The following is a 23,592-nucleotide window of genomic DNA, read 5'->3' as shown; positions in this document are numbered from 1 at the left end:
TACTGAGTAGGATGATTAGCCATGACAGTGAATAGCAAGCAGGCTCAAATGGTCGAATGGCCTGCTCTTGTTCGTATTTTCTAAGTTTCATTGATCTAACCTCTGTGTCTAATATGTTTCAATTATTCTAAATTAACCTGAAAGCATTTTACCTCCTAGCGTTCATTCACTCAATCAGGACGAATTTCTAATCATATGGTCTTTTTGGTTTCATTAATAGTAATGATTAAGTCAGGTGGTGTTCGGAGAGAAGAAAGTTTCCAACACAAAACACTTTGACTGGACAGATTTATCAAAATAATTCTATTATTCTAAAACAAAGATATTCCTTGCTGGTGACAACCAGAGAACAGGCCACCACCTGCTCTCCTGATGAGGCATGTCCATCAAGTAGGAGATGCTTTGAGGAAGTGGATTAAGAAGCCATGGTGATGCTGGAAATGACACAAGAAAAACAATTTAACTCTTATGATCAGAAAAAAAACATTTTTTCTTGGGACACGAAATGCAAGATGGGACACAAAATGCAAGATGGGACACGAAAAGGAATAGAACAAGAACAGACAGAAGGAAAAGGCCAGGGAGGAGAAAACTTATAATAGTGCCATGCCACATGGAGAATAGGAAATCCAATGGAAACCTAAAACGGCAGAACAGGATAAAATAGGAAATCCTGACCAGAACCAGCTTTTGCCTGGTGGTAACCATTATGAGATGAAGTAGTATAACTAAGGAAAAAAGGTAAGTGTATCTGTGTATTCTAGTGACTGTGTGCCAGGTTTCCTGATCGTCTCGAATGCAGCATTGTAATATGGCACATATCTAGAATTGTTCAGAAACGCTCTCTATTAGTTTTCATAAGAAATGCTAGCCCTGGTTAAGAGGCAACAATCTCACTGTCAATTATATAATATTTGAGCACTTAATTATATTCAGGCGATGGTCATTAATTGGGGATTCAGTTGTACTTAAGCACCACAGGGACTGGAGTATATCATTAGTCCCTCGAATTACATTTTAATTTCAGGTTATGAGTTCTTTTGGCTACTTGGTTTTTGTTACAGTGGTCCTTTATGGGGCTATCACTCATATTTTTATTGACTGACTCTCAATAAGAGGGTATGCAGGATGCAGATACAAAATAGGTACATGATGGAGCACGCTGAAACAGTCCTGTCCTCAAATTAATAGGTGTATATTTTTAGTCTGCATGTCTGTACATAAAAGTTTATAAGTCTGTAGAGATTTAACTCCAATTCTATACTTCACTACCTGGTTAGCTGGATTAGAACAGCATCTCCAAGCCAGAGGATGTCTTTTCAAGCCTAATTCCACACGCAATCTCACAATCTAGGCTGACACTTCAGGGCACAGCTAAGGAATAGTCTTTTTTTCCCCGAGATGCTTCATTTGAAATGTTCCATCAAATCAAGAGCCTGTTTACCCCCTCAGATGAGCACAAAAATTCTAATGTTAGTATTATTACGGAGGTTGGGGAGTTCCTTATGTTTTGTTCAGGAGAAATCCATCATCTTATGTCACCAAAATGATCATCAAGTCATTACTTTATTTCCTTACTCAAAACACTTAAAAATATTTCATTTGTTATAAAGGGCTTTGGAAGTTTCCAAGGTCACAAAGGCATTATATAAATGTAAGTTCTCTTTTACTCTTGCAATCCACTTGGAGATTTTACAGTTGTTCACTAATAAGGGCCTTAACCACAGAATACCATTCCAAAAAATCCACAAATTAGTTAACATATATGGAACATTTTGAATGTAAAACAGGTTTGAGAATAAAAAGAATCCACCCAATGCCCTGCTGCTGCTTACAAGAGACTAGGCAAGTTTCTGACGAAGAAAAGACACATCCTTGGCAACACAATGCAGAAAAATGGACCACTGTTGCAGCAGTCCTATTCAATACAACCTTATCCTTTTGGTCATTGCCATTTACATTTAGAGGCCAGCCTCAACTAATGGTCAATTTACCACTAAACATCCACTATTAGAGCCAAGTAAGCTCCTTGGACAGGATGCTGATACAGTGGAGAAACACTGGAAGATAACCCTAGAATTCTTGTTACATAACATTCAATTAGATGAGAAACAAAACGTTCAAGTTTGCATACCATGCTGATATAGAAAGGGCGAACAAGTAATGTGAACAATGCAACCTGACGCAAAACACTTGGTATTTGGAACGGAAAAACAGTAGGAGATGACTGATAAAGGTGATACAGCATATTAAACCCCATTTATGAATTACATGAAATCGCTTATTGCTAAGCCGCACTGACCAATGCTGACTTGACTAAGCTCAGGTGAAGCGGCCTAACTTTATTTCAGTATCCCTGTGACACTGAAGGGGAATATCAGTTTGAAATGCCTATCCCGATCATCAATTTTTCCTTTACTTTTACACAATACCCTTAACATTCTCACATAGGTTTATGGCCTGGGGACATAGGTAAAATTCCACCACAGCAGATGGTGAAATTTGAATTCTAGACAAAAGCTTGGAATAAAATCTTAGTCTAATAGTGGACATAGGCCACTGTCAATTGTCATAAAAACCTATCTGATTCACTAACACCCTTCAGGGTAGAAAACCTGCCATTCTAATCTAGTCTAGTGTCTGCAATTCCAAGCCCACTGCAATGCAATTGACTGTTACGTTGACTCCCATCCTCTGGGTAATTTGAGGTAGCCATAACTGCACACCTAGCCAGCAATACACTCAACCCATTCTTTTTTAAAATTACAGTCAAAACAAGAGCTATTACAACAGGTGACCAAAATAGGTCATAAAGAACATTCTGTAAAAGTAATCATATTCCCAGAGGACTACAGGCTGCTCTCAGTAGAGACATGACTGGCACTGAAGTTAACCTGAGGGTCACCATGCTTCGGGCAAGGGCGTGAAGCTGTTGACATTACTCTGCTTTGTTTACAAGCCAAATGAGCTAATCTATCCCAAGGAATGACTTAAATGAGGAGAGACAGGCAACGAGGCAGAGAATTAAGCAAAGAAATTCCAAAGCTTAAGGGTATTAAAGAGAAAAGGGTAACGAGGGAGAGAATAGGGTCTCTCAAAGATCAGCAAGGTTGCCTATATATGGAACTGCAGAAAATGAGCAAGATACTAAACAAATATTTTTCATCAGTGTTTACTGTGGAGTAGGATATGGAAGATAGAGAATGCAGGGAAATAAACAGCAACGTTTTGGAAAATGTCCATTGTACAGAGGTGGTGGTGCTGTACTGCTTAAAATGCATAAAGGTGGATAAATTCCCAGGACCCGATCAGGTGCACCACAGTACTCTGTGGAAAGCTAAGGTGATTGCTAGGCCCCTTACTGAGGTATTTATGTCATGAATAGCTACATGTAAGGTGCCAGAGACTGAAGGTTGGGTAATGTGGTACCACTATTTAAGAAAGGTGGTAAGGAAAAGCCAAAAAATGGCAAACCAGTGAGCCTGACATTGGTAGTGAGCAAGTTGTTGGAGGGAATCCTGAGGGACAGGATTTACGTATATTTGGAAAGGCAAGGACTGATTAGGGGTGAGCATGGCTTTATGCATGGGAAACTGTGTCTCACTAACTTGATTACGTTTCTGGAAGTAACAAAGAGGATTCATGAAGTGGTGGGCGTGATCGATATAGATGTCAGTAAGGCATTTGACAAGATTCCTCATGGTAGACTGGTTAGTGAGGTTACAACACCTGAAATATCAGGAGAATGAGTTGTTTGAATACAGAACTGGCTCAAAGGTAGGAGACCGAGTGCGCTGGTGGAGGATTGTTTTTCAGATCGGAGGCCTACGACCAGAGGTGCGCCACAAGGATCGGTGCCGGGTCCACTGTTTTTTCATTGTTTGTAAAAAAGATTTGGAATGTGAACACAGGAGGTATGGTTAGTAAGTTGGCAGATGACTCCAAAATTGGAGGTGTTGGGGATAATGAAGGTTACTGGAGAGTACAACAGGACCTTGATCAGATGGGCCAAGGAGTGGCAAACGGAGTTTAATTTAAAAAAGTGTGAGGTGCTGCATTTTGGAAAGGCAAATCAGGGCAGAAATTATATACTTAGCAGCAAGGTCCTAGGGAGTTTTGCTGAACAGAGGCGCCTTGGAGTGCACGTTCATATTTCCTTGAAAGTGGAGTCAGGGGTAGGTAGGATGGTCAAAGCAATGAATATAGAAGTTAGGAGGTCATGTTGAGGTTGTACAGTGCACTGGACAGGCCACTTTTGGAATACGGCGTGAAATCTGATCTCCGTGCAATAGGAAGGATGTTGTGAAACTTGAAAGGGTTCAGAAAAGATTTACAAGAATGTTGCCAGGATTGGAGGGTTTGAGGTATAGGGAGAAGCTGAATTTTCCCTAGAGCATGGGAGGCTGAGAGGCGACCTTATAGAGGTTTATAAAAACATGAAGGCATGGAAGGGGTAAATAGCCTAGGTCTTTTCCCTGGGGTGGGGAAGTCCAAAACTAAAGGACATAGGTTTAAGGTGATTTAAAAGGGAGCTAAGGGGTCAACATTTTCACACTTAGGGTGGTGCATGAATGGAACAAGATGCCAGAGAAAGTGGAGAAGGATGGTACAATGACATTTAAAAGGCATCTTGATGAGTAAATGAATAGAAACGGCTTAGAGGGATGTGGGCCAAATGCTGGCAAATGGGACTGGATTAATTTAGGATATCTAGTCGATATAGATGAATTGGACCAAAGGTTCTGTTTCCGTGCTGTACAACTCTTATGACTCTCTAGCCGGGCAGCTGAACAGACAATATCATGTACTAAATCTTTGAAGGTCTTGATATTAAAAGGGGCCAGATTTGAAGAGCAGCTATTCTCAAGAAAGCAGTGAATTTGTGTGCCATTTGCAGAATCCAATGTTTATTGTGATCGTGGAGTCAACGAAAGACCTATCTTACCGTGAATAAAGTAGATCGCTCAAATAGGTTATCATTTTATCTAGCTCCAGGTTTAGATCAGAATCCCTTGTCACCAGTGGAGATAATACCAGTAAAATTGACAGCAACAGACGGAAAGATCCTCATAATAGTTTGGGGAGGAAGTCACAGACTATATCCTGTGAGCAGTTTGTCTGGCATATGCATTCTTACCAGAGATGTGGCAGCTACCGGTAATCAAAGTATTTAAGATCGCTCCAAAAACAAAATTGTGTCTTTGTGTATACTGGGTAGATCAGCCTCCTTTGCAGCCTCATTACATTTACAGTACTAGTGAGACTCCAATGGTAATCCAGAAATTTATATTTTACTTATCAGTACTTTATAGTCGGATTTAAGTAATTAAGCAGGCAGCATGGGCCATATTGCAAAGATGCATGGCACATGTCCACTATTCATGTCAGAAGCAGATGACATTTCAAAATGACAACCATGCTCTCCAAAGCCAATAGTTCACTTTTATAATTGCATGTAAGATGACCCCACTTTTGGACAGACTTATTGCAAGGATTCAATGGTCCATTTGTACATCAATATCCAAATACTCTACATCACACTCACTAACAATGCCATGTAAAGAAATATACCTCCTGAATTACTGATTATTACTTTAAAATGTGAAAAACAATCCAAAACAATGATGTTTAGGCAATATACACCTATTTTTAAACTAAGGCTTGTTTATCCAGGTTGAACATTATGAAAGTCTATTATTAGGTGTGCTATGCTACAGTAAGCACATCCACTGAGCAGTGCTGTGCAGGTGGGTCAGGGATTACAGGCAACACTTTGCTCAGATACCAGCAGGCAGCACACAGGAGCAAAGTGTGCACCACTGGAACACTGCTTAACATTTACACTGACTCACTCACTTCATTACAATTTTTGGTTAAATAATGAACAGACCATGTTACCACTTCCTAAGGGAATCTGAAAATTATAAATAAACCCCGAAACCCATAAAATGGAAAAATGAGATAATATTGACAAACCTAAAGAACACCACTTCACAATGGTTATTTCCACGACACCTGATCAAATATTTCAGTTCTGAGTACGTAAAGAAAAAGGGCATTTCAAACCAAGTTGGAATTTATTACAATCCAGCACACAGGATTAGAAGAATTTACTGAATATTTCTACTAACCTTAAAAAAGACAATCCTTCAAGAGAATATTAGCTTCAGCAACTTGCTGTTTGAAAGGCACATTACAAATTTATACCTTTTTTTAAAGAAATCCTTTAATTAATTTTGAATTCTGCAACTACGTTAAATACCAAATGTAGTTAAAAGAATATCTTGCAACTAAAAATGTAAAGTTTGATTAAGGTGACCTTTAAAATGACTGATGCACAATTTGCTCAGTTTAATCATTATCAGTGAACCTGTACAGTACCTGCTATATTGTTCAAGATATCCTTGAGATGATTGAAACTATTTAGAAGTAGATCTTGTTCTTCCTCCTGAAATAAGAATATGAAACATAAAAACAGATAATTAACACTGATTCAAGGAATACATTATTCAACCAGCCACAAAAAGCAATTGAAGAAAAATGCAGTTTAGAATTTGAAGTGCCTAGACATTTCTAAGACATTGATTCATACCCTTTGGCAACCTGTAACTGTTGGAGTACCACAGGGATTAGTCCTGGGACCACAATTATTCACTGTAATACATATGAGGAGGAAAGCGGGTGCACTATAGCGAAGTATTCAAAACTAAGTGTGAAAGCAAGTGGGTGAGGATGACACAGAGTCAGAGGGTATAAACTTGTCAATCAAGTGAACCACAAGGAATATAATGTGGGTAGATGCAAGGATATGCACTTTCAGTAGGAAGAAAACAGGAGCTGAATACTATTTAAATGGATAAAGACTGCAGAAATCTACACAGAACAGAGGGATTTGTGAGTTCTCACACATGAATCACAAAAAGCTAACATCCAAGTTCAGTATGTAGTAGGAAAGGCAAATGGAATGTTGACTTTTGTTTCAGAGGGAATGGAGTTTACAAGTAGGAAGGTTTGCTAAAGCAATACAAGCACTAGTCAAACCACAGCTGGAATACCTTGAACAATTTTGGGTTTCTTAACAAAGGAAAGATATACTACTGTTGGACACACTCGAGAAGGTTTGCAAGGCTGATACCGGGTAGGAAGGGACTGTCTTATGAAGAAACGTTGAGCAGGTTAAACCTGTACTCACTGGAGTTTAGAAGAATGAGAATATCGAAATACAAGATTCTTAAGGGGCTTAAGAAGGTAGATGCAAAAAGGTTGTGGGAGAGTCTAGAACCAGAGGGCTAATCTCAGAGTAAGGGGTCATACATTTATGAGACATAAAAGGGGAAATACTTCTCTCAAAGGATATTGAATCTCTGGAATTCTTCACCACAAAAGGGGTGGTCATTAGGTATATACGATGCTGAAACTGACAGATTTTTAATCAGTAAAGAAATCATGGGTTACAGGGAAAATGCAGGAAAAGTGAAGCTGACTATTATCAGATCAACCACGACCACTCTGAATGGTAGGCCAGATTCAGCTGAAATGCCTACTTCTGCTTCTCTATCTTATAGGGAAGGCATCAAACATCACTAAGGAGGCAACTGCTTAGTGGTACTGTCACTGGACTAGTAATCCTGAAAACCAAAGAAATATTCAGGGGACCCAGGTTCATGACCCACCACATCAGTTAATGGCATTTGAATTTAGTACACATCAGTAATTACGAGTCTAATGATGACCATAAAACCAAATATAGAACTCCACTGGATTTACTTAAGTCCTGCCATCATATCCTGGTCTAGCCGATGTGTGACTCCACACCCACAGAACATGTGTTCGATTCTAAACTGCTCTCTTAGGCAATAAATGCTGGCAGCAACATCCACATCCTATAAATGAATATATTAAAAAAAGTCTTGCAGTCTTTGACCCGATTGTCTTCTGGACAATGTTTTGCAAATTCTGGTTATAATTAAAGGTGAGCTGTAATATATTTGACTGTTACCTAATAGGTTATTGAGTTTCAAATTTGAACGCTTCACAGTAATCTAAACACAACATAGTGCAAGACTACAACAATCCCTACACAACACTGATACTAGCAAATGCTAAACTTGCTGCCACAAAAGGAATTAAATCTCTAATCATGTTCAATTTTGGAGCATGATTTTCTGACCTCTTGCCCTAGTATTCAACATAGGCATGGCCTCTCATGCTTCATGAGAAAGTTGCCTCTAAGAAATATTGCATTGGAAATGCATAAATACTAAGTAGCCTCACTGAGTGAGCTACCAGAGTCAGAACTGAATTACCTCTGCTCAAAACAGAGCAGATAAAAATGAATTCAAAATGAAAATTTAGGAATTATCACTTTTTTTTGGAATTCATGGCATTTTGTGAAGGCTGATCCATAACTACCTACAAATGCAGTCAAAGCATTCAACTGCTGATTTTCTGAAAAAGCACCATATATTACACTAGCAGTGCTCATTTGAGTGACCGCATTCAAAAAGTAGGAACAAGCACAGGAGCTTTATTTTAGAGCACAATGTCATATTGTCACAAGCTGGCCAGTTTATCTATCAATACCAATTCAAATCTCATTTCAAGAAATCACGCATCAGAATTTCCATACCACTACCTTCCAGCAAAATTGTAGTGCCATTGTTACTACCATCATAAGGAGCACGTTGAAAATTGTATGCTGAGGTGAGAAGTTTATACAAATCTAAACTGTGGCCTGTGTAAATTGATGCTACCAACACTGCCAAGTTTCTGAAAAAGATTAACTGCGTATAATTTTAGTGTTTTGAGCATTTAATCCCAAATAATCTGAATTGCAATCTAAGTGTAATTTTGTGACAGATGTGTTCAAACAAAAAGACAGTAGATACTATGTTGAGATGACACAGTGTGGAGCTGGAGGAACACAGCAGGCCAGGCAACATCACAAAGTTCATATTTTGTGTTGGGATCCTTCTTCAGAAATGGGGACGGGCAAGTGAGCTCAGAAATAAAGAGAGAGAGGAGATCAGTGAGACGGTGATAGGTGAGTGCAAGTAGGCAGTGATGGGGTTTGGTAGTGGGATGGGTTCCATGTTTAGGCCATCAGGCTGTAGTGTTCCGAGGCGAAATATGAGGTACTACTCCTCCGGTTTGCAGGTGGTGTCATTGTGACACTGGAGGCAGCCCAGGATGGACATGTCACCCAGAGTGTGGGAGGGGGAATTAAAATGGTTGACGACCGGAACGTGTTGTCATTTGTCACATACAGAGTGCAGATGCTTGGTAAAACAATCTCCAAGTCTACACTGGGTCTCACGGACGTAGAGGAGACCACATCGGGAGCAACGGATACAGAAGAACAAGTTGACAGATGTGCAGGTGAACTCGTCCGATATGAAAGGTTTAATATGGGCCTTGGATGGAGGTGGTATCGGGGCAGGTGCAGGCAAAGGTGTGGTGGGGTTAGTGGGGTATGTGGAGCAGACAAGGGATTAGCAGAGAGAGTGGTCCCTACAAAAGGCAGATAGGGATGGGGAGAGAAATCTCTCTGTCTTCGGTTGTTGGGTCAGATTGTAGGTGGCAGAAGTTGTGGAGAATGATACGCTGGATGTGGAGGTTGGTGGGGTGATAACGTGACGACAAGGGAGATTCTCTCTATTTTTGGAACAAAAACAGAAATTGCTGAAAAAGTTCAGCAGGTCTGGCAGCATCAGTGAAGAGAAAATCAGATGTAGCGTTTCAGGTCCAGTGACCCTTCCTCAAAACTGTCTTTATTTTTGTTGGGGAGGAGGAGGAGAAGGGGGTGAAGGTAAGAAGTTGGGGAAATGCAAGAGATGCGACTGAGGGCATTTTCAATCACTGGAGGGGGTAACTTGCAGTCCTTGAAATAGGAGGACATCTGGGATGTTCAGGAGTGGAATGCCCCATCTTGGAGGCAGGCGCAGTGGAGGCGGAGGTATTGACAGTAAAGGATTGCATTCTTGCAGGAGGCTGGGTGAGAGGAGGCAACTGTGGGAAAATTGGTGGACTTGAAATAGATGCCAGTTTTGAGGTGGTCACCAGAGATGGAGACAGAAGCCCAAGGAGGAGAGGAAGATCTCGGAGCTGGCCCAAACCTTTCATATCAGACAGGGGTTCACCTGCATACTCATCAACTTGTTCTACCATATTTGCTGCTCCCAATGTGGCCTCCTCTACATCAGGGAGACCAAGCACAGACTCAGAGCATTTCGTAGAGCATCTGCGCTCTGTAAACAATAAATGACAACACCTTCCGGTCGCCAAACCATTTTAACCACCCCTTCTACTCCCTGGGTGATGTGTCCATCCTGGGCCTCCTCCAGTGTCACAACGACACCACCCACAAAATGGATGAGCAACACCTCACATTCCACTTCAGGAGCCTACAGCCCGATGGCTTAAATATGGAGTTTATCAGTTTTAAAATCTCCCCACCCCCGGCCTCATCCCATGTCCAACCCTCCCTCTCAGCCCCACCTCCTTGACCTGACACAACCTGTCCATCTTCTCTCCCACCTATCCACCCCTCCCGTCCCACTGAATAATCCCCAATGCTCCCTACCTGCACTCAGCTTTCACCATCCCCTTCTACCTTCCCCTGCCTCACCCCTCCTCTATTTCTGAGCTCCCTTTCCCCTCCCCATTTCTGAAGAAGGATCCCAACACGAAACGTCAACGTTCCTGCTACTCTGATGTTGCCTGGCCTGCTGCATTCTGCCAGCTCCACACGTGTTGCCTTTGCTCCAACATCTGCAGTTCTTGCTATCGCAGGTTCTTGGTTACCTTTTCTCGAGCCTAGACCAATAATATCCTGAGCTAGCAAAAATCTAAGGCAATTGGTCCAAGGTCGATGGATGGACCGAAGAAACAGACCTCACCAAATGTCAGAAACAGCTCAAGAGGCTGAACTGCTGATTCCTGCCCTTTCTTCTCTCAGTATTAAACACCTCATGTGCACAGGTGCAGATCTGTTATTGAAATAGTCAGAAGTCCCTTTCAAACCAAAACCCTAAGTGTGCAAGGTGAATTCTGAACCACATTGCCAATCACTAAAAAACTCCTAAAAATATTGTTAACATTTCTACAGCTGCTTTTTCTCCTTGGGGTTAGTGCACTGATGATGAATGAATTAATATAATTGTACTTTCACTATAACAAAAGTCTAGGCATGCATTCTAAAAGACTGAAAATATCACTGAGCAATAATTACTGTAAAACTATTATGGTCTACAGATATGGAAAATGACAGCTGGGAATAATTTACTATTGTACTTGAGAAAGACAGCCAAATATATCCAGAGAGAGATTTTTTTTTAATTTAGTGAAACTATTTCATTTTTCAGTTCACCATTACAATTATGCGATCAGGTAAAGTATTCTAATCTAACAATAGCTGAATTTACCTCCCAAACTAAACAACATTAATTCTAACAATGACATGTTAGTTTTCAAATGAGCCACATGACATAAGTGATGTGCCAAATAAAAATCTGCACCCATCTGATGCTACAGTCAAGTAACAGCACGCAGCAGATACATCACAGTAAAAACTATGACATACTTGATACGGCCTTGTTGTTTTGCTCTCCCCCAATAACACAGCCTGCGCAGCATGGGAAATGGAAAACAAAGCAGTTTTTAAAAAAATTGAAAAAGCCATGAGCTAGAAAGGACGGCTGAAAAAAGCTAGCATCTTCTGATTCATTTCACAATGTGGTCACAGCCATATACAGGACAGACTCACTCAGCTAATTCTCACTTTCATTTCTAGACCCTATTTTTAAAATGCCAACAATTAAATTTCCAAACCACTGATGCAATCTAGCACTACCATGATACTGGCTGGAAAGTATATTTGTGCAGAAACCAGACAAGGTCAGATTTGGGATTCTTGAGTTTGGAACTCATCTTAATTGCAGTACTTCACAGGCAGGTTAAGTCATGGCTCAGAAGGACCATAAATTTAAGGAAATCAAGTCTATCACAGAAGACTACATACACAAGAAACCAACACAGAGAAAACTTCAGAATGTAACACTGATTAGAAAAAATATTTTAAAAGGCAAAAAGAAGCAAATTTTAAAAATATCATTTGTCAATCAAAAAGTGTGATGTACATACTTCTTAGATAGTGATGTGACAATAATTTAACTGACTTAACATCAAGCAAAAGAAATTCCAACTAAGACAGACATAAACAGCAACCAAATGCAAACAGTTATAATTGGCTCCATGTAGAAATATTTCAGTGTTGTGTGCCGAAACTGTTTAGTTTGGTGATTAAAATTAACACTTAGTCTGGAGTTCAGGTTGTAAACATTTGAGAATCCTTTCATTAAATGAAAACAAAAAGCAATTGCAATTTTTAGCATTGCAGAAATTGTCTTTTCAATATACTGTTACTGTTCAAAGCTTAAAGAGCATTAGCAGCTTCTTATCACTAAAAATTTTCTGTGATTGTATTCTGGTGGCCTTTTGATCCATTTTACAGTAGTTCACTCAAGAGGTTATTGTTCTCTCTGTTATCTACACCAACAGTGCAGTAATGATTAACCAAAAATTAGCAATCCTTTACATGAAGTAATATGATCACCAAATTTAAAGCACAATGACTCTCATTTTCGACTAATATAGAAAAACTGAGATGCTGGTAACCTGAAATAATACAAAAAAGTGGAAATACTCAGCATTTCATTCCATGAAATGTTAACAATTATTTCTCCATCTCTTCAGATGGTGCCTGACATGCTGAGCAATTCCACCATTTTCTGTTTTAATCTCACTCAGAACAAAGGTGTGATTTTACAAGTTAAAAGAATAAACAATGATTTAAAAGTCCACTGTAACAATAAATAAATGCAAAGGTATAGAAGGAATAAATTCCAAAATAAAAGTTAATAGCTAACAGTATAAAACCAAGTAGGACCATGAGTGGCAAGAAGAATGTAAACAGACTTCAAGGGGTTTAAAGAGAAATTGAGCATGTGGGCAAATTCACAGCAGTATAATGTGGATAAGTGTGATATTGCCCAATTTAGGTTAAAAAAAGAGAACAGCAGAATATTATTTAAATAGTGATAGAGAGGGAAAGATTGATGTACAAAAAAGGGCTTGGTGTCCTCGTATACCAGAAAACAAGTCTGAAGGTGCAACAACCAGTTAGGAAGACAAATGATGTGTCTTCATCGTAAGAGGGTTGGGGTATACAAGCAAGGAAGTCTTACGACAGTGGTACTTTTAGTCTCCTTATCTAAGGCATAATTCTCAGAGAGGGAGTGCAGCAAAGGTTCCTGGGATAGAATATTTGCCAGTTAAAGAAAGACTGCATCGACTAGGCCTGTATTCACTGGAGTTCAAATGAAAGAAAGGGGATTGCATTGAGAAAGTTCTAACAGGGCTAGACAAACCAAATGCAGAGGTGATATTTCTCCTGCCTGGGGAGTCCAAAGCAAAAGGCCATGGACTCTGGATACACAATATGTCATTTTGGACAGAGATTTGTCAGAGGATACGATCACAGATTTGGCCTAAGGAAAGAACAGGATTATGGTAACGAGATAAAGGTTTAGCCATGATAAAGTTTGATAGTGGAGTGGGCTCAACGGGCAAAATGCTCCTATTTTCTACATTTCTAGTTATGCTCAATAATAAAGATCACCAAACACAACAAAACATTTCTAAATTGGCAGATATGAAGCTCTCTTTTTCATTAGTTTCTGGAAAAATGTACCGCAACGTAAATTTACCTTTTGAAGAACCCAATATGAGCTCGGCTTTGAATTGGTCGCGAACATTTCTGAAAAAATTCCTAAGCATTAACTTTAAGCCAACCGGTTTAGGAGCGCTGTCAACCTTTTGCTAAGCATGGGAGGCAACTGCACATAGTTCCCAGCAAGCATAAAGGGTGGCTGCGAATAAATGTTCAAGCAATGAACACAATTATAGTGAAGGATTACAATAATTACAAACAACAATTTAAAAATTAGGAGAGTTCAAATTTTTTCTAAAAATCAGAACTCTATCAGAAACATTATTTTCATCTCACTCTAGCACATGTTCCAGACAGAGACCTATAAACACAGACTTTTAAACAAGATATTAGCAGAACGAGACAGCAACCCTCTCACTGACATAAGAATCTCTTCTTCCTTACAACTACAGTTTAAATCTGAGAAGGAGGTTCATCAATAAAAATTTCTATATCACAACATACTCACTAGTATTTCTTTGCACTCACCTTTCACCTTTCAACTTTCTTTTTAAAAAAAACTATCAAATGAAATGCACCACAGTTACCCCCTGGGCTCTTCTGTAATCAGAAATCAAGCAAATGATCATAATGTTCTGGTACATCCTAATAATTCTCCATTTTTCAGCATACAAGTACCTGGCCTCCTCTTGGTACCCTCCAGTACCAGCAACATTGCTGTTCAAAACTGACCATGTAATGAATCAGAGCTGCAAAACTACATGCTGCCCTGACACAGTCAGGCAACACACATGTTAAGAATCGGCCAATGAGAAAATTGAATTCTCCAAATGCACCCTGCTGAAGTTATTGCCCACACTAAAAACATTAATGAAGTGCTATTAGAAAATTAATAAACATTTTAGTTATTGAGTTTGCAACTATATGCAGGAGTCCAAAGAGATTCCTAACCCTCACAGGCAGGCTGCCTTGCAGTACACTCAATTGGGACATCATAATTTACAACTGGTACCTAGAAAGGATAAAAACAACATCTCATTTAGCTGTTGCTGCTAAAATCAGTGCGATTCAGATGAAGGCAAAATCGGATGCACCTCTGATGTTGCAAATGGTGTTATCATTGCCAATACACTGGGCTTGAACACAAACATAAAATATGTTCTATTTAATGACATGGTGAAGGATTGCCAGAAACTCTACAACAGAAGCAATTGGTGTTTGAGAGGGGAGTGACTTAAAAGAACAGTAGACCACCCTGAAGTAGTATGTATCTTTCAGTGTTAAATAAATAAGCTTGACACATCTTTAAATTATTCTCTTCACTGCTCCCAGCAAAGATAAGGTTGGAAAACTAAGATTTAATTGAACAAAAGAAACTTCAGTTGACAGGCAGATTTCAACTCACAAACTTGAGAAACAAATGTAAATGGATGACATTTAATATTTTAGAACTGAAAAATAATGATAGTCATAAAACATCAGCAAATATGGGTTTAACAGCAGTATGTTTTCTCCTACTGCTATCTCTTACTGTGGTCTCTGTCATTCAGTGTCAGGGACGACATGATAACTGTTCCTTCGTCACACTCAATGTCAGTGAATTAACTTTATGCCTCAGAACAGCAAAATAACACACTGAGCAAGGCAGTCATCCTGGATCCAGTACAGGCTTATCCAAAGTGAAGCAAGTTTTCTCTGTTAATTCCCTCATGGGACACGAGTCTCGCTGTCTGGGCCAGCATTTATTGTCCATTCTTAGGTGCCTTTCAGAAGGTGCTGAAAATACTGCACTCCATATGCTGTAGGCACATGCAAATAAATGCCCTTAGGGAAGGAACTCCAGGATTTTGATCCAGTAACACGAAAGGAACAACAATGTTTTTCCAGGTCAAAATGGTGAGTGGCTCAGAGGGGAAGTTGCAGGTGTTGATTTCGCATGTATCTGCTACACTTGTACTTCTAGATGTCAGTGGCTGAGAGTTTGGAAAGTGCTATCTCAGGATCTTTGACGAATTTCTACAGTGCATTTTATGCAAGAATCTTACTTGCCACTTTTCTGCAAAGTCTGGATACTCTCCAAGTCTTGTTGCATTTGGACATAGGCTACATTGTGAAGATAAGAAAGCTTCTGGCCTTTTTCCTCATTGCACCCAGCCCACTGGGATGCCAACAGCTGAACATCCTAGTTTTGCCTAATACTAGACAAAGTAGGCCAGTCTGAAAAAAAACAGCATCCTGGAATAGCTAAATTAGAAAGCAGTTTATAAATTTTGTTTTCACTCTTCTTCATCTATTACTAGTGGCTGTGCAGTATTTGAATAACATATTAATAATCCTCACGACATTGCTTAAGCTTCATGAGGAAAGAGACATAGTAAAAATGCACAACCAAAACTCAAACACTGGCCAGCAGACAAGTACAGCCATGTTACCATCATCAAATTCACAGATCATAGAATTATAGAATCCCTACAGTGTGGAAACAGGCCCTTCGGCCCAACAAGTCCACACCGAACCTCAGAGCATCCCATCCAGAACCATCCCCCTATAACCCACCTAATCTACACCGCCCTGAACACTGCGGGCAATTTAGCGCGGCCAATCAACCTAACCTGCACATCTTTGGACTGCGGGAAGGAACCGGAGCACCCAGAGGAAACCCATGCAGGCAGACATGGGGAGAATGTGCAAACTCCACACAGCCAGTTGCCTGAGGCTGGAATCGAACCCAGGTCCCTGGCGCTGTGAGGCAGCAGTGCTAACCGCTGTGCCACCGTGCCACCCATATCATCTGCAACAGATTTAGTGATCAATCACGCATATACCATATAATCTATATACCACATCAATGTAACCTACCAGAAAAGCAAAAAGGAAATTTCCTCAAGAAAACTTACCAATGGAGTATGAGTGGTCCATCTTGAATTTCGCTTTATAGCACCAACGACACTATTTATTTCACCTTGCACAATATAAATGTTTTTATCGATCATCGTGAAGGATCTGCAAACAATGAAATTGAAACTTTAAGAATTGTCAAGAGAGGATTTCATTCTGTTGTATGTGTATATTTATATAAATACACATGCAAATTATTTTTGAAGCTGGAAACAGAAGCTTATTCTCAGTCACAGTCACATTATAAAGATAAGACAAACAGGGATTTCCAATTGGGACGATTGCTATAATCTGATTCATACTTAATCAATATTCCCTAATATAAACATAAATACATTAACTCCTTTGTATCCATGCGTTGGATGTGGACTTCAGCACTGCAGAATATAGACAGTAGAGTTTCATCTCAATTTTATGCCTTGATACTTATGCTCAAGTAACTTGCATAGGTATTCCTGGACTAATCCCAGTGGGAATAATTGCCTATATTCATTATTACTTAGTGATCCCAAAAGGAAAGGACATATTTGACATCAGTACAAACCAATGTCACTCTTGTGATGTGTTATGGATCAGGCCAAACCCCCTTCAAATACAGAGAGATAGCCTAGACCCTAACTTTTTCTTATTTAAAAAGGTAAGCATAAGGTGCTGAGTTCCAGATGTAAATTGATTGGCTACACTGCTCAGATTTAAGAAAAACATACTTTATTCTTAACCTACAGTTAAAATACAAACAAAAGAAAGAGAAATTCATTTAAGTTTTCTACTCAAGCTAAAGTTAACAGAATAATATATTATTTAACTACTGAACAGCAACTGTTCCAATAACAGCAACGTTCCAAAAGCAAATTGTTTTTAAAAAATTGAATAATTGCAGATACTCAAAATCAGAAACAAAAACACAAATTGCTGGAAAATTCAGGAAAATAAATTGTTGTGTATGCAATTCTGGCAGAGAGAACTCCTGCTTTTAGCTGGAACAGAGGAATAACAGCTTCCACAGTCAACTTCAAAACCCAAATAATTCCTGGAAGCCAAACAAAAACCCTGATTTCACTAATTCTAATCCCAATTCCACCCATTCATGCTGCTTCTATTGTTCCAGCATTTTAAAGCAAAAACCCACAGCCCGACAAGCTGTTTACTTTGTTGGCTTGTAACAGACCACTCAGTACCTCCATCTCAACCTCTCTTAAAAAAAGAATAAAATATACCTCTTAAAACTGTAGTATCATCACAGATGCAACAACCGGTGCTTACTGTAGTAAGACTAACTCAAGGTCTGGATTTACCAAAACTGTGTAAACACAACTTCACAAAGTTTCAAAATTAAAGTATCATGTAGATGCAGTATGGGTTACTGGAGCCGATCAAGCCATTAACCGGTAGGGTCTGCTTCACCAATCAACCAGGTCATGGCTGAGGTCCTACCTCAGCATCATTTTCAGAGACTGCCCCATATCCCTATGATATCACTAATATTAAGAGGTTTATAGAATCTGTCTTGAATATACCTAGTAACCTTCACAGCTCTGGGCAGAGAACTACAAAGAACCTCTATCCTGTGTGAAGAAATTCCACCTCATCTCAATCCGAAATAGTCTCCCAGTTATTCTTGGGCTGTCTCCGATTTAGTCTCCTCCGGACTATGTTAACACCCTTCTTGCAACCATATATGCAGGAATATCCATTCTACGGAATTAGTTCTTTGCTGTGTCACTGTTCATTTCAAAGTTAATCCATTTTAAGTCAAACTCGTAAATACTACACCAAATTTACTGAAAATTAAATATTTGAAAAGACATTTAGAGTAACGTAAAACTCTTTGGAAAATCCTGTAGGTTTCTAAAAGTCTTTATGCTAATGCCATCTGTCTACAACACTGTCTTGTAAAATTAATGCATGTTTCTTTGTTTTCCACAATATGCACCAAGATCATAGGCCAAGTTAATCATTTTTAATTAATCTATGGGAATCAGCAACCGGTTGCAGCAATTATGACTATTTATAGATGTCAAGCTTGAACAAAAGGATATGAAGTAAATGCTAACTAAAAATTGAAATAACTGCAGATGCTGTAAATCAGGAACAAAAACAAAGTCGCCGGAAATGCTCAGCAGGTCTGGCAGCATCTGTGAAGGAAAAACAGGGTTAACGTTTCGGGTCTGATGACCCTTCTTCAGAACGGAGCTAAACAAATAGCAAATGGTTCCAAAGCTATCGAATTAACACCAACCAGTTTTTTTTTTGACTAAACAGATTGATGAGGTTTACATAAACTTCAGTAAGGCTTTGACAAGGTCCCTCATGGAAGGCTGGTCCAAAAGGTAACAGCTCATGGGATCCAAGGTAATTTGCTAAAGTGACTCCAAAATTGGCTTACAAATAGGAGACGAAGGGTGATGATGGAGAGTTGTTTGTGAGATTGAAAGCCTGTGACCAGTGGTAGACCACAGACATCTGTACTGGGATTATTGCTGTTTGTTATATATGTTAACAACTTGAATGTGAATGCAAAAGGTATAATTCGTAAGTTTGCTGATGACACATAAATCAGTGAAGTTGTTATAGTGAGGGGGATGGTCTCGAACTATTGTCTGATATTGATCAGCTGGTAAATTGGGCAGAGCAATAGCAGATGGAAAATAATCCTGACAGGTTTGAGGTGATGCATTTTAGGGGATATAACAAGGGAAGATATACACATTGAATGGTCATTAGTGAGCACTGAGATACAAAGGGACCTTGGTGTACAAATCCATAGAACCCTGAAGCTAACACTCAGGTAAACAGGGTGGAGAAGGTGGCAGACGGGATGCTTGCCTTCAAAAGCTGGAGCACAGAACTTAACAGCAGGAAGTCTTGTTAAAACTTTACAAAACAGTGGTTAGGCCATATTTGGAATACTACGTGGAGTTCTGGTCACTACACTATCAGAAGGATGTTTTTGCACAGGAGAGGATGGAGTAGATTCATCAGCATATCTCAGTTATGAGGAGAGACTGGATAAACTGGTTTGTTCTCCCTGCAACTGAGGAAGCTGATGGGGAATCTGATTGGAGTATACAGACTTATGGAAAGGCATTGACGGGGTAGGTCATAAGAATCTTTTCCCTATGGTAGACATGTTTAAGACTTGAGGGCACAGTTGAGGTAAGGACTAAGTGCTTTAGAGGAAATCAGAAAAAATATTTTCTCCCAGAGGGATGCTGGAATAAATAACCTGAGGGGGCAGGTGCTCTCAGAACATTTAAGAAGCATCTTAAAATGCCAGGGCAGCGGAGTCCATGGAGTCCAAGTGCAGGTAAACATAATTAGTTTAGCGTTTGTTAATCAGCATAGACATGGTGGGCTGAAGGGTCTGTTTCTACACTGTACGAGTCTATGTTTGATCACCAACTCTACCCAACTTCCGAAAACTGTATTCAATTCCATTGTTATCACTTCACAGCCAGCATGTTTTGCAACGGCCCAAAGATTTCAGTAACCCAATCTGATATGAGTACGCTGTGCGACCCTTCAAGCCTAATCCATTCAACACAATTTGGTTCATGGTCTACTTTAGCTCCATATTTCCACACTTTCTCAGATCCCTTAATCACCAAAGTTCTACCTGTTTTGAATATATTCAATTACCCTTTAGGGAGATTTCAAAAGATAAACAATCTTTTAAGTGAACAAGTTTCTCTTCTACTTATTCTTAAATGGCTAATTCTTATTCTGGTGTGTGGTCCCCAGTTCAGGGCTCTCCAAACATGGGAAATATCCTCCCAGCAAGCCCCTTAAGAATTTTGTGTTTAATGAGATCATCTCTTATGCTTCTAAATTCCAGGAAATATAAGCCCTTTCTAACCAACCAATCTCTAGATGATTCCTTCTTACCAAGAATCAACCAAAATGAACTGACTGACGACGCATTCCCTTAAAGGTGAGTACATCCTTCCTCTTAGGCAAAGAAATTGAAACCGTACAGATTACTCCAGGTTTGGTTTCTCCTATAAAATTATCGTAAGGTTATTTCATTCTTAAACTTTAATCCCTTTATGATAAAAGCTTACATATTATTTATGTCCTCATTTCTGCTGTACTTGCATTTTTACATTCTTTATTTCAAGAAAAATATACCCAGGACACACTGACAACCAAGAGTTACATCTTCATAAACGAGATTTGTCAAATCCCATTTCCCTTTCAAAACCTCAGGTTGATTCCGGATAACAGTATCATGATTCTCCAAAGTGTCCTGTTACCATTGGTACTATTCCCTTAATATTAATATCAGGTGCACTGACTGATCGTGAAGAAACAAAAAATGTGGTTGTTGGAAGTGTGCTATTGAAATGTGTAGCAATTTAAGTTTCACATCAATTTCACTTTGATTATGTTGTCGCCTACACTACAATCAAAGTAGCAAACCAGGCACATTTGTAAACAAGTGACAAGATTAACTGATATAAACAATAAACATTTGGGTACATATTAGCCAATAGGTCAACATCCAGCTTATACTAAAGTCAACACACTTCAGCTACATTTTGACCCTATATATAAAATTACATTGAACTACCTTATTATTAATCTCAAAACAATGCATATTACTGTTTTGTATTGACATTTTGTCAAATTGATACTCCTAAAAAATGTTTCGATGTTTGGAAATATTTGCTGTTAAATCTTCATATAGAAAATAAGACATTTCATATATGTTTTCTCATTCTAAAAATATTTTTAAAATCTTGACTGAGATTTCAAACTGATACCTCTTTCTTCTCATAAGACACCCTGTAAAATTTACTTCCTTGACTAAGCCATTAGTTGTCTGCCTTAATATCACTTTACATGATGCAACATAAAGTTTTACTTTAATAATACTCGATATGCACTTGGAAATATCAACTACTTAAAAACTCTATAGAAATGCAAACAGTGTTTCTGCAGGCATTGTGGAAGCACAGGAAAAAGACACAGTCAAGCATTTTCCTAAAACTCTTGACGTCACTTGGACTTAGTGGTTTGGTCCAGCCTGCAGCTGCTCTCCAGGAGAGAAATCATTTTTCAAAATCAAGTGTACATGCCCTTTCATTAAATGCACAGCAAGGATCTAAATAACAAGATGAACGTAGGTATATGTTCCTGCAGACATCATATCAGGTCAAAAAGTAATTACTGTTGGTTACACTACACTTACTCTAATCCAATAATTTGATGACAGAGCTGGAATCTACAGTAATCAGTTCCAAGAGGAGTATGAAAATAAACAGCAGGAGAGGAACAGGGGATGTATCAAATACATTCTGTCATTCAACACAATTATCTATCTCACAACTGGACTGTCTTCAATAAGCACAGACAGGCATAAGAGCACAAGAATCAGGAGCAGCAGGAGACAGGCATCTGGCCTTTCGTGCCCATTCTGCCATTCAATAAGAAGTTCATGGCTAATCTTTTCATTGCCTCAGCTCCATTTACCCATCCTCTCACCATGACCATTAATACCTTTATCATTCAAAAAATTATCTATCTTACCTTTAAAAACATTCTATGAGGTAGTCTCAGTTACTTCACTGGGTAGGCAATTCCACAGATTCACAACTCTTTGGGTGAACAAGTTCCTACTCAATTCAGCTCTAAATCTGCTCCCCCTAATTTTGAGGCTGTGCCCTCTTGTTCTAGTCTCACATGCACAAAGACAACCAGGCCCTTCGGCATAGCAGCACACTGCAACTTTTTACTGTTCAAATAATAATCCTTTTTACTGTTCTTCCTGACAAAATGGATGACTTCACATTTATCAACATTGTATCCCAACTGTGGGATCTTTGCTCACTCACTTAAATTATCTATATCCCTCTGCGTACTTGGCTCTACCACTCATTTTTGTGTCATCCACAAACTTAGACAGACGTGGTCACTGTCTCCAAATCATTTGTGTAAATTGTGAACAATTGCAATCTCAACATTGATCCTGAGGCACATCACTAGTCACTGACCAGCAACACACTCTTTGCTTCCTGTTAGTTAACCAAATCGCTATCCACACTAATACATTGCCCATAACACCTTATACAGCAGCTTTTTGTGCAGCACCTTGTTGGATGCTTTTTGGAAATCTAGATACACACATCTACTGGGTCCCCAGTGTCCACCACACTCATAATGTGTTCTAAACAAAAAAAAAAGCAAAGATAATTCAGCAGAGTGCAGATTACTAACCCCACTGTTAGGGGGGAAAAGGCTACTTCATCAGAAACCTTCATGACTTCGAACACCTGGACTCCCAGGAGAACCTCATAATAAGTGAAGTTCCTGATCCCAGTCTGTAAATACCCCCTGAACCCTCACTAAGGCCTTGTGTCCTTCCTATGGGGTTGCACCCACAGGATTTACACAGTATTCCAGTTGGACGAGAAGTGGGGGGAGGGCGGGGGCGGGATTGTAAAGGCTTTGGTGGGTGTCAGGCCTCTGCAGTAGCCAATCCTCATTTGGGGAGAGGGGAATGGGGTTAGAATAGCTCTCACTTTTTTTGCACTGTGAATGAGAGGGGTCAGAGGAGGTTGGGAAGAGGGGAGCACATGATGATCTGGGGGAGGGGGCGGTTAGGGGGATGGGAAATTTCCAATATATCCAAGATGGCGGCCTGGTTACCGCAGCCGGGAAGAAGAAACCCCCAGGAGCATCCATACCCGCGCCCCGTCAGAAAGGCAGCCTGCCCCCATCGCTAACCTGCCGAGTTACATCTCAGTCCGCAGCCCCAAGTGTCAAGTGAAGGGTGTTTGTTTTCTCTCGGCCCACCCGAGACGCTGCACAATCGGTAGCGACAGCACTTCTCTCCCTAGGAACCGGCACTGCCTGCGTGACGTGGTACGCATGCGTGCAAAGTAGAAGGGCAGGGAAACGTGGTGCCGACCTAACTTGTTGCCGGACGCCGAGATGATAGGCGGGAAATTTTGACCAATGAAGAG

The 23,592-nt window shown here is 39.7% G+C and overlaps 1 protein-coding gene across 9 annotated transcripts in view; it reads right to left on the bottom strand.

Moving 5' to 3' along the window:
• gbf1 (golgi brefeldin A resistant guanine nucleotide exchange factor 1) overlaps positions 1 to 23,506 on the bottom strand; it is a 267,167-nt gene extending 243,661 nt beyond the window's left edge. For 6 of the 9 annotated variants that reach the window (XM_048563286.2, XM_048563289.2, XM_048563292.2 and 3 more), the window contains exons 1-3: positions 23,354 to 23,505; positions 16,627 to 16,732; positions 6,382 to 6,448 (exon numbers count right to left, since the gene is read on the bottom strand). In XM_048563286.2, the coding sequence (XP_048419243.1) occupies positions 6,382 to 6,448; positions 16,627 to 16,722 (163 nt within the window). In that variant the 5' untranslated portion in view covers positions 16,723 to 16,732; positions 23,354 to 23,505. Of the gene's footprint in view, positions 1 to 6,381; positions 6,449 to 16,626; positions 16,733 to 23,353 lie in introns of all 9 variants that reach the window. The other 3 variants (XM_048563288.2, XM_048563291.2, XM_048563287.2) reach the window with 1 other exon arrangement.
• Between the last annotated feature and the right edge of the window lie 86 nt (positions 23,507 to 23,592).

This window comes from Stegostoma tigrinum, chromosome 37, assembly GCF_030684315.1.
Source record: "Stegostoma tigrinum isolate sSteTig4 chromosome 37, sSteTig4.hap1, whole genome shotgun sequence".
NCBI lineage: Eukaryota > Metazoa > Chordata > Chondrichthyes > Orectolobiformes > Stegostomatidae > Stegostoma > Stegostoma tigrinum.
Note: the sequence above shows the minus strand (reverse complement) of the source record. Positions and strands in the feature narration are given on the sequence as shown.